Raw genomic sequence first — 18,918 nt, forward strand, 5'->3', positions numbered from 1 at the left:
CTGACCAGGGAAGGGCGCTGCCAGGCCTCAGTCCCCAAGTTCCCACGCCCCCCTCCAGCAGCGCCCACCCAGCCAGGTTCCTGCTGCACATTTCTCCGGCGGGACACGGCCCGCCTCAGGTTACCGCCGCAGTCACTAAGCAGGACCCGTGGTGGCACTCCCTTTCCCGTCCCTCCCACCCCGCAGGGTGCGCCCGGGGCCTATAGCCAGAGGGAGCGGCGCCCAAGGCCGGGTGACGTGGCGAGGCACCTGGGGACCCGCCCAGCGTCCCTCCGTCCCCGGGTAAGGGGAGGGGCGGGGCCGCAGGGGTTGCTGCTCGCGCTCCCGCCGCGCACGCGTCGGACCCGGTTGGGAAGTGACGACGCAGCCCCGCCCCGCCCCGCCCCTTCTCGCCGAGGGCCTCGCTCACTCTGAGACCTCGCCCACCACCATGCCCCGCCCCGTCCACACGCAGGCCCCGCCTCGTCTCGCTGGGGCCGTTCACTCTGAGACCCCGCCCACCGCTAAAGCCCCACCCACCGGCCGCGTCCCGCCCACACGCAGGCTTTGCCGTTTCGCCGGCCCTGCTCCCTCTGCAGGCCCCGCCCACCACAAGGCCCCTCCCCGAGGGCCCCGCCCCGTCTCGCCGGCCCCCCCACCGCTCACTCGGAGGCCCCGCCCATTCCAACCCAAGCCCCGCCCCGGCCCCGCCCCGTGGGCGGCCCTCGCGGGGACCGACCCGAGGCGGTGCGGTGGCTCTCTAGGGTGCCGGCGAGCCCAAGCGCCCGAGCTCGGCGCACCCAGCTGGCCGCGGACGGGCCATGGCGGAAGCCAAGCTAAAGCACCTGTCGCTGCCCTCCGGGCTGCTGGAGCTGTGCGCTCTGCTGGGCGCCCCCCAGGAGAGCCTCCGCGGCCTCGAGCAGGTAAGGGGCCGGTGGGGAAACTGAGGCGGAGAGGGGGTCAGATCCGGGCGCGCACGAGGGGGAGCCCAGGCACCGGGGGGCTGGCGCAGGCTTCCGCCAGCTGTGCTCTTGCTGGCCGTGTCCCCGCCGTCCGCTTCTGCTCCCTTTGGGTCCGGGGCTCCCCGCGGGTCCAGCTCTCCTGTGCCCATGAAGTCCACGAGGCCCTCTTGAGGCCCCGCGCGCCTGGTCAGTGGGCTACAGGGCACCCGAGGCCATGGCGGGTACCGTCGCCTGCCTGGGGCCGAGACCAGCAGCTGTTCGCCAAACATCGCCTAATGGGGGCCCCTTCCCCTACCCTCCCTGGGGACCTTCTCTCCGGGGCAGCCGCTGGCTGGATTTGCACCTAGTGATTGTCATGATGCAAAAGGGCTCGCATCCGTTGGAGCCTTTCTCCGTGTCCTTTAGCCTTCCAGGTCTCCCCTACCCTCGGGATCCCCCCACTTGGGGCAAGGTGCTAACGCCTTGGGACCCCCGGAGTTCACCTCTAGTGGACCAACTCCTTGCAATTAGCCGATTTAATGATTTCTTTCATTACACAAAGATTTATCATCTCCTAAACAGTGGCTTCTGCAGTAGGCTCAGAATAATGAGACTTCAAGTTTTAGGTTTCACCAGCAGCTTCAGATACTTTGCCTGTAGTTGTGCAATGGAGCCTAGCTGTTTTTCTCTCTTGCAGTAACCAGTAACTCCCCACCATCAGGGTTCCCCCTCCAACCCTAGACCCCTAAGAGTAAATTCAAATCCCCTTCTCCGAGAAACAGCAGTTTTAGAAAATCTTGTTCTAGTTTCTTTCCTGTGTTCTCACCTTTTCTGGAACCTGGGCTGTTTTGAATCTGCCTCTGCCCCTTTTTCTCCTGGCCCAGCATGTCTGTGTCTCCTAGTAACCCCTTCCTCTTTTTCCAGGAGGGGCATGAGTGTTTAAATGATGGCCAGGAAAAGTGAACCATGTGCTGAGTGGACGTCACCAGGAAAAGTTAAGCATTACTAACCCTAACTGGTGAATGTCTGCTAATGTCTCGGTGGTTTCTACTGCTAGGCTTTAGTACAGAGCCCATTTTGACTTGGGTGGAAAGCCTTGTTCTATATGGAGATTATTTCTGCATCTCCTTTCCTTTTTTTTACTTCTAGATCCCCCACAATGCCAGGGTATCCCTTTTTGATGAGCATGATTGATTCAGTTGTCTCTGCCTTCAGTTTGCCGAGTGGCTTTGCCTCCCCTTCTTAGAACAGGAAGCAACCCGGTTCCACTGTGGTCTCCTTGGCAGGCCGTCGTTTTTGCTCCCGAGCCGTTACTGCACGTCTCTTGGTGGCTTAGTGTGAGGCATGTCTTCTGAGCACAGGATGAATCAACTGGAATATTTACAGTGGTACTTTCCTGAACAAAACAGGCTGCACCTTCCTCTAGGTCAAGTGAGAGGGCACGGTTGCTACAGTACTCTGATTCTTCTAGGGGATTGGTAAAGAGTGGAAAGAAATCAGTCAAGGGATAGGGAAAAAAGAGGGAGGAGATGGATAAACTTCTGCTGTAACCTACTTCTAAATCAACACCAGTGTTACAGTTTATCAACCATATGATTTTATTTAGTTTTGTTTTTTTGTAGCAATTCTCTTCTGAACATCCAAGGTTTTCAAAATAATTTTTAGTTTTACTTCTTAAAATCACCATTTCTCTGGTTCAGGCATTTATTCCCACATGAGAGAACAGAGGCCAGAGGTCTGCGGATATCCAGTTTAAGATTCGGGTATCCTGGTGCCCTTTATGTTTTGTGCCTCAGGTGGGGGTGGGTGTTGGTTGGTTGTGGCAAGGAATTCGGGGTGGGCTGCTTGTGAGGGCTTTCCCTCCACCTGCAGAGGGCTCCCCTTTCTTGGTGCATGGGAGTCCAGAGTGGCCAACAGAGCTCCAGTGCCTTCTGCAGCACAGGTCACCAGTAGAGCTCTGGGGCATGGAGGTGCGGTTTTGTGGTGCTCCTGCAGGCCGCCTGGCCTTCTGTTCCTAGAACAGTACTCTCCAACAGAACCTGCTGGCAGATGGCCCTGTGCTCTGTCCATACACCCATATGGTAGCCCCTGGCTGGGCGGCTGCCCTTGAAATGTGGCCAGTGCTGCCCCTGGGCTTTGCTTCCCCCAGTTTTGATTAGTTTGAATTGAGCATCCACAGGTGGCCTCTGTCAGCATGGTTCTAGAGCATTTAACAAGCCTATTAATTCCTGTTGTTTCATTACTTGTCATTACCAGTCCTGTAGTGACAAGTAATGACACTGTTTAGTCTGATTTAAAAATAAATCTGTGGCTTGAATGAGTTGGACTGTTATGTTTTTTACTTTGTAGTTAGCTTTTTTAAAAAACTATTCCCAAGTTTTCAATTCTGAACGTGATAAATATTCATATCAGACTTACCAGAAGTGCATATTTGTTTTTCAATTTACATTTTTAAAGGTGTTCCCCATCTGGGACAATGGGACAAAATGGCTTAAACTAAAATGAGGGCTTCTGAGAGAGGTTTAGTCAGCCAGGGGTTGGGACTTTCTAAGTGGTGGCAGCTGCGAGCCCTGGTGTAGGCTGGCAGGGGCGGCAAGGGCCCGTGGCCTGTGTGTGAGTCACCTGTGCTCTCTTGGGCTTCCCACCTCCTGGAAGGTGGTCTAACAAGGGACGTGTGCAGCCAGGTTTGGTGAGACTGCGCATTGCTGTTTAATCAGCAGGTGAAGACTGGCGGCCCCCAGCCGCTGCCCAGGGTGGGTGATGCGTTAGTGTGCTATGAGTGGGGAGGGCCGCCACGCTGCAGGGTGGGTAGTCAAGTCCATGACTGTATTATAAAGAAATGTCCTGGGTTTACATCTGGAGAGAAAAAATGGAAGGAAGTGTCCTGGGCTGTGCAGAGGGTGTTGCTGGGAGTCCTGGGAGGCCTTCCGCCCTGGTGCTTCCTTTAGTAGTACATTGTTGTTATTTGTGAACAGTGGCACAGTATTGCTTATCCCACCAGGAGAGAGCGGCCTTTTGTCTGAAACTCTGAGGGAGAAAGATACAGACGTGTGTACTTCCAGTTAAGGGCTCAGAGCTTGGGTCTCGGTGGGAAAGTTTTCGAGGAGGTTTTGTGCGACTAGAGACGTGGATTTCTTTCATGTGAGGGACTGAGAGGCGTTCAGATGATGCAGTGATACGGGTCTCCCATGTTTGGCCTTTGTTCCTATTAGTGTATTTTCCCCAAATAGAAACAAATCGTTGGCAGAACTTGAGCGTTGGTGCTTACTGAGCTGCCAGAGCCCTCCCAGGACAGCGTGCCCCTGCTCCTATGGGTCCTACGGAATGTTGACTACTGGCTTTCCTTCTGACACTGAGGTCTCCTTACTGCTGGGGACAGTGGGCCCTTCTGGTGTCCCTCAGAAACCCTCCAGGGCCCACTCCCAGCCCTACCGGCCTTCTCCTGTCCTCCCGAATCCGTGCATCCAGAACTGCGGATGGGGGCTCTCCTGTGTTTAGCCAGCTCCACACCAGGGCGCTTCCTGGCCTCATGGGATGCATTCTGCCCAAGTTCTTTGCAAGATGGACAGACTCCGTGCTCACCCAGCTCTGTAGTGGGCTGTGTGAGGCCCTGTGTTTGGTAGGAGAGGTTGGGTTCTGCCTGCTCTTTGCATTACTTGGGGGAAAAATGGAGAGATTAGATACAAACAAATCTCATACAGCTTGAAACCCTATAGAATTCAGTCCAAGCACACCTCTCTTACTGATCCCAAGGGACCCCGTGGGCAGTGGGGGAGGCTGTCTGTCAGAGCCTTCCCCACTGCTCTGTCCAGCCGCCTATGCATTGATGACCAGTGGGCCTGGAGCCTGGGACTGTGTTTGGCAGGGGTTTTGCTGTACCGAGCCTCTCTCGGTGTCTGCCCTCTGACCTCCCTATGCTGGGTGGCTCTTGTGTTCCTGAGGCTTCGCTGCTGGCTCAGCTCTTGACCTACATGGCTGCCCTTGTTCCCTGTACTCGTCTCTTGAGAGGGAAGCTCAGAGGGCCAAGAGACTTGTGCAGGGCAGAGCCGGGTTTTGAACTCAGGTCTTTGGATCCCAGCACCTGGCTCTGAACTTCAGTGCTTGGCAAGGGGGTGGCTTCCATGCTGTACAGCGGCAGCTCCAAGCCCCAGGAGGTGCTGTGGTGCAGGGCCGGGGAGCTCCTGAGGGTCTTCAGGGCTCTTTCCTGCCGTGAGCCTTGGGTGGGAAAGCCACTCCTGCTGAGACCCAGTTGGGGAGGCAGAGAACTGGGAGGAGGACACTGGGCTAGGAAGGACATCAGAGAGGAAGACGGACACCGCAGTGACTCCTATTTTCCCTTTTCCAGGCTGCCCAGAGAAGGGGGATCGGAAGCCTTTCTCCCCTGGACCCAGAGGTCCTGTCTGTTTTTGTGCCTCCTTTCATCAGTAAAGAGGACAGTCAGGTGGCCGGTGCAAGCGGCGGCACTCTGGGGAAGGGCAGAAGGCGCTCCTTCAGGAAGAGGAGAGAGAAGCCCAAGATGGAGCACGGGAAGGGGGGCCCGGGGGACTCCAAAGGGCCGGATTCTGCAGACATCAGCATCCCGGGCGGTGTGGACCTCCTCGCCCTGCCCCAGCTGTGCTTCCCAGGTACCGTACCCAGGTGGCAGACGGGTGGCCTAGCGCTGGCTTGCTGCAGCGCGGTGGAGGTCCCCATGCTGAGGACAGTGGGGTGAGCAGCTGAGCCAGTGCCCTGGCTGCTCAGGGTGAGTTCATGGGGTTCGTTTTTTTCAGCCTGGGGAGGTTTAAAGCTAACAGGAAATTTAAATCCCTGGAAAGCCGGGTCCAGGAAGCGGGACTGCATCTTCGCCATGGGCTTGGCGAGCTGCGGGGCTGGGGCTTTTCCACGTTGACCTAAAGCAGGTCCCAGAGCGCTTGCAGCTGGGCTGAGGTGTGCCGGAGCGTGCGGGGCTCTCACCCAGCGTGTGCGGCGCCCCTCCTCTGCTTCTCTGGAGCAGGGAACACAGGCGTGCATCCTTCCCTGAGCGCCCCCACTTCTGCCGACAGGAGCTTATGTTTCTGGGCTTCATTCTTTTCTCTGTGTTGAAGAATTTCAAAATGGTTGTGCCAGACACTCAGACTAAGGGCTTGGCCCAAGTTCCTCTCACAGCTCCTGTCGAGAGCCTCATGCCATTTCCTGGTCACAGGGTTTAACTGGGGAGCAGGCGTGGAGTGGGCTGCTGTGCCCAGAAGCACCCACTGCCTTGGCCTCAGTGGCCCAGAGGTGAACCTCTGACCCTGTGGGCATTGGCCCTACTGTGTGCACACACTGGACTGCTCAGAGCCAGAGCGGCTCTAAAGAAACTGCTGCGGTCACGCGGGGGGGGGGGGGGTGTTCAGCCAATAGAGCAGGATGGGGGAGCCTCAAGGTGTCCTGTGGACCACTGGCAGCTGGTGTGTGTCGTGCACCTTGAGATTGGTTCACAAGTGGCCCTGGCCTTGCAGTGGACGCCACAGGCAGGATGAGTGTCTTTCTTTTCCTCTGCCTGCAGGGGGCGTGTGCGTTGCCTCAGAACCAAAGGAGGACCAGGTGCATTTCCTGGTGCTGACGGACATCTGCGGGAACAGAACCTACGGCGTGGTTGCCCAGTACTATCGGCCCCTGCACGTAGGTGCCCACTCCTTCCTGTGGGTCTTTGTGGTGAAGGACACATGATCATGTTAAAGTGCACAGCGCAGTGACCCGGTGCTCACGGTACCCGGTGCTCACGGTACCCTGCGACCACTGTCTGGTTCCAGACGCTCTCCATCCCCCAGGCCCCTGCCTGCTCAGCCCTCACAGCCCACTTCCCCTCTGCCGTCTGTCTCTCCGGGTGTGTCACATACCAGGAGTCATGTGCCACCAGGGGGCCTGTGTGTCTGGTGTCTCCTGGAGGCAGGATGGCCTTGAGGGCCACCCATACTAGGGCCTGGGTCAGTGCCTCATTCCTTTTTTCCATTTCCCTGGGTGATCCTCACTTATCTGCTGATGGACATGTGTCCTTCCGCCTGCTGAGCAATCTGCCTGGTGTGGGTCTTGCGCATGCCTCATTCCTGTGTGAGGGTGGCCGGGCTAGGCTCCGCGTGGGCATCAGCTGGCCTTGGGGAGCTCGGAGGGCAACTGCGCTCCTTCATGCCTCTAGGCCCCCATCCCCAGCAGACCCTGCCAGCCCCAGGGAGGTGGGTGTCTCACTCTCGCACCTCCGCGGCGAAGGTCCAGCTTGAGTTCTGGTGGTCCCTGCAGTGGACAGGGCTGCCTGGACCCAGCTCCCTGGGCCCCCAGAGGCCAGGGTGGTGCTCCTCTCTGGGTCCCATCACTCTTCCACCTGGACAATGTCCAGGCACCTGGGGCACAAGGCATCGTCAGACAGACTCTGCCCCTGTTTGCTCCGGGGCAGTGCTGACGAGAGGAACTTCAGGGTGACCCCTGCCTCTCTCTGACTGCCACAGCGACTACAGCCCTCGTGTGTGAATGGCCAGCCCCAAGCACCTTGTGTGGTTCACTTAACCTTTACCCAGTGAGCAAGAGTAGAAATGTTAGCATCAGCCCCACTTTATTGACTAAATGGTGGCACAGACAGGTTAAGTTACTTTCCTGAGGTCACACAGCCGTGAGGGTTTGAATGGGGGCCACTCCACCCTAAGGCAGTGGACATTCATTGAATGTTGGTGGATAAACAAATGATGGCTGTCTTCTAGCTTCTTCTTTGCTTAGAGATCTTGTAAGTATCTCAAATTAAAAAAGAACACACCCTAAAGCTATCATCATGTCCCCCCATCCCTACACAAAATAAAAAATAAAATCCCCAAACTACCCTCCCACAGGGCCCAGCTGGTGAGCCCTGATCTTGAGCCACTTGGGTCTCACTGAGAGCGGCTCCTTGGAGGGAGGGCCTGCGTGAGCCCCTGCCTCTCGCCAGGCTCCTGCACGTGCCGATGCTGCTTCCCACTGGTCTTCTAAGCAGGGCCTGGTCCCGGGGTCCTGCAGTGTTCCAACAGGTGTCCTCATCCTGAGGCCTAGGCTTCTCCAGGGTGGGCACAAGTCTCATTGAGGTGGCCCCAGCCCCTGGGGAGGTTCACGTCCCCTGAGGACCCGAGGACATCGGCGTGGGAGGTGACGGTCACCATCGCTGTGCTCTTCCCCTAGGATGAGTATTGCTTCTACAACGGCAAGGCCCACCGGGAGCCGTCCGGGCCGCCTGCCAGCGCTGCCGGCTGCTTCGTGCCCTCTGCGGTGTGCGTGGTCTCCAGGTTCCCCTACTACAACTCCCTCAAGGACTGCCTCTCCTGGTGAGCTTGTCCCCTGAACCTGGGGCAGGGGCGTGGCTGGCCCTCGGGGGTGGGAAGACGAGTGGGGGACTGGTGGGCAGTGGGGGACTGGCGGGCGCGGGTTGAAGGTGACCCCAAACTGCGGAAGGGAGTTGGTGTGGAGGGTTTTATTTTGTGTTTTGAGAGCCGGGTCTCAGGAAAAGCTCTTTCCCTAGCGATTGGAGGAGACCAGGGGCTGCTCTTTGATGTGTTTTGTGGCCTTTTAAAAACTGGCCTTTTTGGCTGGACTCTGTACCATCTTGCTGCTGCTGTTGAGCGGCAAGTCTTAGGACGTGAGGAATTTCCGAGAAGCCAGGAGGCGTTTTGCAGGACCTGGTGGATTCCCGTTGTCTGAGGGTGTCATTGTGATGTGGGAGGCTGTGGCCCTGAGTTTGGACTGCGTCAGTCCCCAGGCCCAGGAGTACAGAGCCATTTGCTTTCAAGTGATGAAGTCACAGCCTTGGAACCTGTGCTTTGATCAAAGCTTGAAAGAGGACAGACTGCAGAGGCCCCTTGTGTCGTGACCACGAAGGGCCATCGTGGCAGGTCCCTGGCGGCAGACCCTGCGCCTTGACCACAGGGAGTGGCCAGCAGCCCAGTGGCTGAGCAGGAATCTTTTTTTTTTGGACACAATGTCTATTAATTCATCTTTATGTGGTGCCAGAATCGAACCCAGCGCCTCACATGTGCGAGGCGAGCGCTCTGCACTGAGCCCCAGCCCAGCCCTGAGCAGGAATCTTACGGCTCAGATTCACAGAATCCATAGTTTAAATTCCAGCACTTTCATGTCTTGCTTTCTAAAATATAGCTGGGTTTCGCACAAGTTCAAAACACAGTCTACCCCCCTGATATTGCCGTCAACATGAAGCACTTCGCGGGGCGTAGAACTAATGGCCTCAGTGAGTCGAGCAAGCGCAGGTTGTGGGCAGTGAGGCTGGCACCGGCTGATAACCTGCGTCCCTGAAGGTGGCTCCAGTGTCCTCTTCTCTAAGGCGGGGTCTGTTCTCTCCCAAGTCCCGCCCATTCATTCCGCCTGCCCTGTGGGTGATTGGAGCCCTGCCCTCCTGGTGGGCATGAAGGCAAACATGTGATGAAAGTTCCTGGCTCTGGGTGGTGGCCGCTGGGCTTGGAACCAGGCTGCACAGCTGATGCGGGGACCAGACTCTGGGGCTGTAGCTGGGCAGCTCAGTTTGTATTTCAAGTGACCTCTTCCTCTGTTAGCTGTTCATATGCAAAGGCGCCTCCACTGTGCTCTTGGGAGGGAAGCACTCCTTGTGTGATCATGGGCAGGTTTTTTTTTTCTTTTTAAACTTTTTGTTAACACTCTTATTTTTTTTTTAATTTATTTATTGGTTGTTCAAAACATTATAAAGCTCTTGACATATCATATTTCATACATTAGATTCAAGATGATTATGAACTCCCAATTTTACCCCGTATACAGATTGCAGAATCACATGGGTTACACATCCACATTTTTACATAATGCCCTATTAGTGACTGTTGTATTCTGCTACCTTTCCTATCCTCTACTATCCCTCCTCCCCTCCCATCTTCTCTCTCTACCTCATCTACTGTAATTCATTTCTCTCCTTGTTAATTTTCCCATTCCCCTCACAACCTCTTATATGTAATTTTGTATAACAATGAGGGTCTCCCTCCATTTCCATGCAATTTTCTTTTCTTCTCCCTTTCCCTCCCACCTCATGTCTCTGTTTAATGTTAATCTTTTCCTCCTGCTCTTCCTCCCTGCTCTGTTCTTAGTTGTTCTCATTATATCAAAGAAGACATTTGGTATTTGTTTTACACTCTTAGATATTTTACAATAAGTGAAAATGCGGAGGAGCATTGAATTATCTCCAAACCCTGGTGCTGCCCCCGTGAATCATCATTCTTACCTCAAGTGAAAATGAAAGCACGTGGATTTGCTGGTGTCTCAGCTCTCTCACTGCTGAGGGTCTGACCAGGACAATTGTAGAGGAGGAGAAGTTTATTTGAGGGCTCAGGGTGTCAGAGGTCTCCCTCCACAGAAGGCCGGCTCCATTCCTCCAGGATTGAGGTGAGGCTGAACACGGTGGCTGAAGAGGGCAGCAGAGGGAAGCAGCTCATACCATGGTGACCAAGAAGCAGAGAGAGCCACTCTCCAAATACAAAGATATACCCCAAAGCCATGCCTCATTGCCACCTCCTCTAGCCACACCCTGCCATTTCGGTCGCCCTGGGAGTTAATCTCTGTCAGAGGATTAATTCACCAATTGGGTTAAGACTCTCACAACCCACTCATTTCTCCTCGAACCTTCTTGCATCATCTCACACGTGAGCTTTGGGGGACACCACAGCTAAACCGCCTCGCTGGCCACGTAGCAGTCTCACACCGTGGGGATAAATGTCCAGGCCCACCATGGGGGAATGCTGGCCTTGGTGTCCTTCCTGAGTCACTACCCCACCAGGTGGGGCCCCTTCAGACACTGTCGTCCCACAGCCAGCCCGGGACACTCAGTGGTAGCCTCCATGCCTCATGTGGTTCCCAGCCAGGGCCACCCTCCCTCCCGGTCAGACTGTCTTCCTCAGGACCAGGTTGTCCCTGACTTGGGCCCATGGTGGAACACCGCCTGTGTCCTCACAAACGTGTCCAGTGAATGACTGAGGCAAACAAGAAGGCCCACGGACCTGTCCACTGGAACATTTGTCAGGGAGGCTCCTGCCTCCTGCCTGGTGTCGTGTCCCTAATCTGTGCCGTCACCTGCATGCCTGCGGCGGCTGCATCCACAGGGGAAGGGCTGGGGCTGAGGCTCAGCGGTAGAGCGCTCGCCCAGCACACGCGAGGCCCTGGGTTCGATCCTCAGCACCACATAAAAATAAATAAAGTAAATGTATTGTGTCCAACTACAGCTAAAAGATGAATATTGAAAACATGTTTGGGGAGAAGTGTCTGCCCTGAATGTGCGCGGACACCCCGTCTCAGTCCCAGACCAGTTGACGCCCACGTTCCCGGGGTCAGGTTTGGGAGTGAGCTAAGAGGACAGAGGGCACGGAGGCCTGGGCTCTCTGCAGGTGTGGTCCTTGTCTATAAGGACCTGGGCCTCTGCAGGGCTCTCGGATGAGGCCTCTCGGATACCAACAATTGCACTTTTACACGTGAAGTTCTAAAGGTCAGCTTTTCGGCAAATGTGCACGCATACTGCGTGACCCCCACTGTGACCGACAGGAGTCTTCTCACTCCCCAAAAGTTGACGTGGCCTCTGTGGTCAGAACCTAGTCCCTCTGCCCCAGGTGACCACTTGCCTGTTGTATACACATGTTCCTGGAAATATATGAAATCGATACATACTCATATGTATGTGTGTTGCCTTACCACCGAGCCACACCCCAGCCCTTTTTATTTTTCATTTTGAGACAGGGTCTTGCTGAGTTGTTCAGGGTCTCACTAAGTTGCTGAGGCTGGCCTTAAACTTGTAATCCTCCTGCCTCGGCCTCTCGAGACACTGGGATCACATGTGTGTGCCCCCATGCCTGGAGGCTCATTGTTTTGGAATCACATTCTTAAATAAAGTTAGAATGCATTTTGGAAACAAGTGTTTTGAAGCACTTTCTTTCAAAGTGCTGTTGGTTCTTTATTTCTTACTGATGTGTAACATACATGCAGAAAAATACACAATTCCAACTGTTTTTCACAAATTGAGCACAACCCATGTTCCCAGCACAGAGCAAGAACCAGAGTATGGTAAGGCCTGCCCCCAAGCCCGTTCCAGGCAGCCCCACAACCCCCCATAACTTGGGGAAGCTCTGAAATTGCCCAGGACACCCTGAAGGAGACCCGCTTATTGGAAAAGCCGAGGATGACAGCCACTTGGTTTCTGTTTTTCAGCTTATTGACTCATCTGAAGCTCTGTAAGGATTTTGAAGTTGACAATCACATAAAAGATTTTGCTGCGAGACTGTCCCTGATTCCTACTCCACCACCTGGACCACTCCATTTGGCAAGTTGAATCTGGAATTTAATTACTTTTTTTTCTTGGCAAACAGTGAAATTGATATGCTGAAGATGGCCTGAGTGTCTTAGACTGTTGTCAGGTTTCCGCTGCGTTTTCTGTGTGGGCATGCGGTCCTTCTAGAGTGTTCTCTGTGCCTTCTCCAAGGTTGGAAGGGGAATGTCTAGGCGGGCGTTGGCCAGCGCCTCAGGAGCACAGCTGGTCAGGTGTCCTGGGGAACTGCAGCGCTCACCTGTTGGCTCACTTCTTGCTGTGCAGAAAATAGACACCCCGGCCTATCACTAGAAGAATTCACATAAGTTAGCAATTCTCCTTTTGTTTATTTGTCTTAAACAATGGGTATGGTGTTTGTTGGTATGTTCTCCTGTCTGATAACTGGTTTGATGTTTGTTATTCTTGGAAGTGCCACTGGATCATCGAATTAATAGACAAACGTTTCCCACGCCGGGTTCTGTTTGGGGAAGTGTCGCGGGCTGCCCCACAGCACAGGGCCTTTGGGTGAGGTCAGGCTGGAGAAGTGGAGAAGGCCCACGTTCCCCTTTTGTTGAGTAACAACAAACCGCTGAGCTAGAGGAGGGCCCTGTGACTCCACATTTTCCACACCTACCTCCTGTGCTTCCTTTTTTTTCTTTTTGACACCTATTGAACATCTTGAATGTTTAGTGCATGTCAAGTGGAGTTTGACTTTATTAGTCCCTTCTAGAAGATCACACATACACATCTTGCTCCTGTACTTTAAAAAAATTATCATAGCTATTAAAAAAATAATTTTTTCTTATCAGGGAGGCATGCGATCCTGACTTAAGATATGTGGTCTTTTTTTTTTTTTTTTTTTGGTACCAGGGTTTGAACTCAGGGGCACCCACCCACTGAGCCCCATCCCCAGCCCTATTTGTATTTTATTTAGAGACGGGGTCTCACTGAGTTGCTTAGCACCTCGCTGTTGCTGAGGCTGCTTTGAACTCGCCATCCTCCTGCCTCAGCCTTCCTCGCTGCTGGGATGACAGGCGTGTGTCTGGTTAAAATGTGTTTTTAATATTACTCCAAACCGAGCCGTCTGCGGGTGGAAGGTCCGGCCGGTGCATTCCAGCGCAGGTGCTGAGCAGGTGTCCTCCCTCCCCCTGGACCTACAGGGCAGGACAGCTTCATTCTGTGGGTGCAGGCTGAGGACCCCTTATCTGAAGGGCAGGGCTGAGGCATTTTAGATCTGACTGTTTCATGAGGGGTCTTGTGGATGGGACCCGTCTGAGCGTGGATCCAGGTGTGTCTCGGGCACTGCACACACCTGGCCCAGGTGTTTTCACGCTGTGTTTTTGGTGTGCCTGGGGTCGGCCGCAGCTGTCCCACCTGTGGTGTCACACCAGTGCTCAGAAAGTTCCGGGCTTTGGAGGGGTTTGACCTGGATGGTGGTCTGCTGTAGGTGGAGTGCTCTTGCCCAGTCGTGGGGTCCTGTGAGCTCAGTGGTGCTGGGTGAGGTCTGGAGCAGTGACGGTGGCCTGTCGCCTGCTGCGCCTTGAAGCTCAGCAGCACCCGCCTGGTGTCCACAGAGTGTCCATGTTGTGGCCTTGGTCTGTTGCATCTGCGCTGCGCTCCCCACTGTGCCAGCGGCAGGACAGTGCTCAATCCTCCCTGTGTCCTTTGTCCAGCTGCCACTCATGCCCAGCTGGCCACCTTTCATGCTCACTTGCCCTTTGGCCACGCTCCTGCCAGCACCACCTGCCAGCCAGCCGGTCCCCGTCTGTGAATCGGGAAGCACTGCTCTGCCCGCTTCACCTCATCCCGACCCTGCATCTCACCCTCTGCACTGGGTGCCCACACCTGGTGCTGGAGATGCGTCCATCTTCCCAACAGCAGTGAAGCCCCTTCCAGGGGGGTCATACCTCCTCCTCTCGAGGCCTCCCGCCCCCACGGGGCCTTTGACACTCAGAGAGCATTCTGTGAAGGGAAGCGTTATTTCTAAATAATGTCATTTAGAAAAACAAAAGACTTTCTTAAATTTTCTGAATCACATCTGTAGGAGTCTTTACTATTAATTGGAAGATGCTGAGAATACATAAGACGCACAAGAACAGCTCATACCCAAGATGCCTGACAAGCTGGGTTCAGAGTTTGTGCGCAGCGGAGCTGAGTTTTGGGTTTTGGTTTATCTTCGTCTTGGCAGGGGCCAGGTTGTGATTGACAGCTGAAGGGAGCTCGCTGACTTAGAAAAGGTCATGAGGACTTGTTTGTGTGAGCCTCAGGGCACTTGTGAGGGCCTTTGGACCAGTGTGTTATTCCGTGACATACGTGACATGGTGACTCGAGTCTTCCAAAGTGGTTTCTAACTCAGGTGTTTTCTACACCAAAATGGTGCACTTCAGCCTTGCCAGGAGCCACCATCTGAACCTGCTGTGGTCCTTGGCCATCACAGGTGTTCAACATGAAGCCCCTGCACGTCGTGTTCCCCTCCCGAGCGGACCCCCAGAGCCCCGTCATTGACCTGGACCTTCACCTGCCCTTGCTATGCTTCTCACCTGAGAAGGTGCTGCAGGTAGGTGGCTCAGGCACCTCTGCCAGGTGGCATCATGGCATCAAAAGTGTTGCTTGTCAGAGGTGGTGAGAAGCCAGTCACAGCCGAGGGCCGGCTGCTCCTGGCGTCCGTCCGTCTGCTCAGAGCCGGCTTCCCAGGGGCACTGTGTCTGCAGACAGTGCTTTCCGTGGGATCTCTGGTCCCCTTGGTTTGGGCAGTGGACAGGAGATCAGGGAGAGGCCTGGACTGTGTCTGCCCGGTGGTGATGCACAGCTGTCTCAGGTGTTCTGAGCCCCGGGAGCATAGATGGACCTGACTCTCCTCCAGATCCTGACCTGCATCTTGACGGAGCAGCGGATCGTGTTCTTCTCCTCCAACTGGGCTCTGCTGACGCTCATTGCCGAGTGCTTCATGGTCTACCTGCACCCTCTGCAGTGGCAGCACACCTTTGTGCCCATCCTGTCGGCTCAGATGCTGGATTTTATCATGGCACCTACGTCCTTTCTCATGGGCTGCCACCTGGACCACTTTGAAGAAGTCAGCAAGGTCAGGTATAGTGGGTCCGATTGGAGCGTGAGGTTCTTGGGCGTCCCCTGAGGGAGTCCTGGGAAGTTGCATTTGGCGGTGTCTTGTGCTTGGGGTGCACAGGCCTGGGTTCAGTCCCAGCATCAGGAAAGGGAAAGCATGAACAGATGGAGGGCACAGGAGGGCGCTCTGAGGCGGGGAGCCCGCATGCCCAGGCTCCTGTGCTGCGGGCCACACGCGCTGTGCACCCCAGTGAGGCGAGCGCAGGCGTTGGGTTAGGGGAACCCAATTTCAAGCCTCGCCTCCCCCATTCCACACCCTCGGGGAAGTTCCTTGCTTTGCCGAGCCTCAGTTTCCTCCTCTGAGTGGGGCAGGACACGTCCTGTGAGCAGGGTTCAGAGCTGAGGCAGACCCCAGCACCAGCTGGGGCCGCACGTGCAGCTCTGTGGTCACCACCAGGTACGTTCTAGTTAGTTTTAAATCCTGCCTTTGTGTTCATTGGTACCGCGGACCCTCTTCCTGGAAGAACACATGGCAGTGTGGTGTGCGCTTGAGGTTCCGCAGGGTCTGGGCCTGGCTGAATCCGGGGGCTGTTTGTTCTGTGACCCTTGGGGAGCGCCGAGCCTCCTCTCCTGGTCAGGAGGCCGTGGTGAGCTTCCTTGCTGTGGGGCAGGGGTCCAGGGAGGCCGGGGGACCGCGCCTGCCCTTGGGGGTGCTGGTCACAGCATGCTGACTGCAGAGGGAGCGAGTCCAGTGGTGAGCTGTGGTAGATGGTGGGGACACTGCGCAGACGCTAGCAGGCAACAGCCCAGGGATCTGGTTAGCGGGGCGGGGGGGGCGGGGGGGCAGTTGTGTGCCACAAAGGCCACTTGGTTCACATCCACAGGCCAGTGGCTTTCCCATACTCATGGAGTCATGCAGCCTTCGTTGTCTATTCAGATGGCTCACCACCTGCCAAGAGGCCCATGATGCTCCCCCACTGCCTCCCTCCTGCCCTGGCAGTGCCCTGTGTGGCTGGCCTACTGTCAGGGCGTCCATGTGGGTCCTGGCCTCCTTCACTTAGTGTTCCTCCAGGACACGTCCTTGTCATGGCCTCTGGCAGCCCTGTGTTCTTGGTGTTGAGGAGGGTCCCTTGTGCTGTGTTTGCTAGCGCTGATGGACAGCTTCCAGGCAGAGGGCACTTGCTGGGCGTCTGCATGGCACCTGCTGCTGGGACGTGGTGGATGGGGAGAGCACTGCTGCGTGGCCACAGGCACAGGTTCTGTCGAATGTGGCTTTGCTGCCCTGGGCCCGTTCCCAGGAGTGGGCTTGCCCTGTGGGGGACAGTGGTGTTAGCCGGGTGGGCGCAGCTGCCCCGAGTGCGTTCCCACAGCGAGCAGAAGGTTCTGGGTTCTCCTCCCGTCTTTTGGATCCTGGCCCTCCTGGGGGTGAACAGGCAGCCCGTGGTCCCGTTGGGCATGTGTCCGCAGGGCTGGCGGCAGGCTCTCTGTAGGCCCTTGGGGTGCGTCCCGGCAGGCAGTCGTACGGGGTAGGTCTGCATCTGACTTTTTGTCTAGGAAACTGTACAAGGTTGCTGCTCCTGGCATCGTGCAGAGGCTGCTGTCAGCCTGTCCCCTGTCCCCCTCGTTCCTGGAGGCTAAAGCAAATCTCTGCCCCCAGGCGCTTCACCCAAGGTGAAGGAGCACTGGTACCTCCTTCAAGGGGCGCGCATTCCTGTGTTCATGCCAACGCCCGCGAGTCACGGGGAAAACACGCGGTAGGAAGAGGCCAGTTAGAGTGGGGGAGAAACGGAACCATGTCACTGGTGGCCCTCGCGGAGGAGAGCAGACAGGCCATGTCTGAAGGTTAGGTTGTGCTTCTCTTTTAGTCACTGGGAAACTCCCTCTTGTTCCTGCTCTGGAGGAGGGACACTGCTTGGCACTTACGTGGTGCTCTGCCATCAGGCGTGTGGGAGCACAGAAGCAGCAGCCCACTGAGCGCGCCCAGGCTCCTCTGGGCGTGTTTCGTGCCCTCCCCCCACAGGCTCCTCAGGAGGGAGCTGGAGTGACCACAGGCACCCCTGTTTCCTGAGCACGCGCACCCCTCGCCAGCACCGCCAGCACCCCGGGCAACGCCGTGCACCCTGGTCTTGAGTCCAGAGGACGCTGGTGTTTGCACATATTTCCTGTTTCACCTGGGCAGAGGCAGGCCCAGACTGAAAGGCACGCCACCTCCAGAGAGCTCAGGCGTCACATTCCGGGACTAGACTCTCAGATCTCTGGCGTGGTTCACATAATTTGTGCATTTTGTCACAGATAAGACTTTACAAGTAACCTACGTACATGTCTGCTGTGTCACTCAGCCCAGGACCCTGCCTGTGGTCCGGCTGGCACTCAGGGTTGGGCTGTGCTCCTGGAGGTCTGGAATGTTCCCCAGGACTCCATGCAGAAGCACGTGCAGGGTCTGTACTGGGGCCAGAGGGAAGCCATGTGGTCCTCATGCTGTGGGGCACTCAGTGTGGCAGAGAATGGGTTGTGACCACGCTGCAGCCCAGCTGAGCCTGAAAGCACTGTGCAAAGTGACATGTGCCACTCCTGAGGACACCGTGTGTCCATGTGTCTGGAGCCCTTTGAGTAGCCAGAGGTGGAACAGCAGACAGGGCCATGGAGTACGGGGTCGACGGGAGGCAGGATGGGGAGCTGTGTTGACGGGTTGCGGGGCATCAGTCTGGGAGAGCGAGCAAGCCCTGGGGATGGACGGTGGTGGCGCCACGATCCTGGCGTGATGTGCACTGTGGGACTGTGCTCCTAAGGACGGGTGTCTGTGGGGAGCACGGCCAGCAGACCCAGCCACTGTGCTACTCTTGGCACCACCACCTGCTCCCAGGGTGGTGGAGGTTGTGCCTGTGTCCACAGGGTCGTCCAGAGGACACCGTCCTGCAAATGCAAACTATGTTTGTGTGTGTATAAAGGAGCATACAGATTAAAAGACCCCATGTTCCTTCTAGGAAGCTGACGGCTTAGTTCTGATAGATATTGATCACGGGAGCGTCACCTGCTCCAAGTCCTCTGAGTGTGACGTGGACATTCCCGACATCCCTCTCCTGGCGGCACAGACGTTTGTTCAGAGGTAACAGGAAACAGCATGTGTGTGAGAACATCTTTGACACATTACGTATTTGCTACTTTGAGTATCTTTTCCAGTTTTATATTGCTGACAGATGTTTTATATATTTAGAGTTTGGAAATTATTTATAAGTATTTAAAAATACAAATGGTTTGTCTTTATTCTAATCTTGTCTAAATACTAATTACAGCCCAACAGTGATCACATCCCCTGCAAAGCACTCCACCCCTCTCTGTCCTGTGCCTCAGGTCCTATCTGTGCCTAACTCTAACCCTAACCTCTAACCCTACCCCTAACCCCCTAACCCTAACCCTAACCCCTTAACCCTAACCCCTAACTCCTAACCCTAACCCCTAACCCTAGCCCTAACCCTAACCCCTAACCCTAACCCCTAACCCTAGCCCTAACCCTAACCCTACCACTAACCTCTAACCCCCTAACCCTAACTCCTAACCCTAACCCCTAACCTTAGCCCTAATTCTAACCCTAACCCTAACCTCCTAACCCTAACCCCTAATCCCCTAACCCTAACCCCTAACCCTAAC

General features: G+C 55.6%; 1 protein-coding gene across 2 annotated transcripts in view; it reads left to right on the forward strand.

The window, feature by feature from the left end:
• Positions 1 to 724: 724 nt before the first annotated feature.
• Dennd3 (DENN domain containing 3) overlaps positions 725 to 18,918 on the forward strand; it is a 47,723-nt gene continuing 29,529 nt past the window's right edge. For both annotated transcript variants that reach the window (XM_076836451.2, XM_076836452.2), the window contains exons 1-8: positions 725 to 902; positions 5,266 to 5,545; positions 6,448 to 6,563; positions 8,082 to 8,224; positions 12,111 to 12,222; positions 14,645 to 14,764; positions 15,071 to 15,289; positions 18,255 to 18,376. In XM_076836451.2, the coding sequence (XP_076692566.2) occupies positions 801 to 902; positions 5,266 to 5,545; positions 6,448 to 6,563; positions 8,082 to 8,224; positions 12,111 to 12,222; positions 14,645 to 14,764; positions 15,071 to 15,289; positions 18,255 to 18,376 (1,214 nt within the window). In that variant the 5' untranslated portion in view covers positions 725 to 800. The remainder of the gene's footprint in view (positions 903 to 5,265; positions 5,546 to 6,447; positions 6,564 to 8,081; positions 8,225 to 12,110; positions 12,223 to 14,644; positions 14,765 to 15,070; positions 15,290 to 18,254; positions 18,377 to 18,918) is intronic.

The sequence above is a fragment of the Callospermophilus lateralis genome, chromosome 16 (assembly GCF_048772815.1).
Source record: "Callospermophilus lateralis isolate mCalLat2 chromosome 16, mCalLat2.hap1, whole genome shotgun sequence".
NCBI lineage: Eukaryota > Metazoa > Chordata > Mammalia > Rodentia > Sciuridae > Callospermophilus > Callospermophilus lateralis.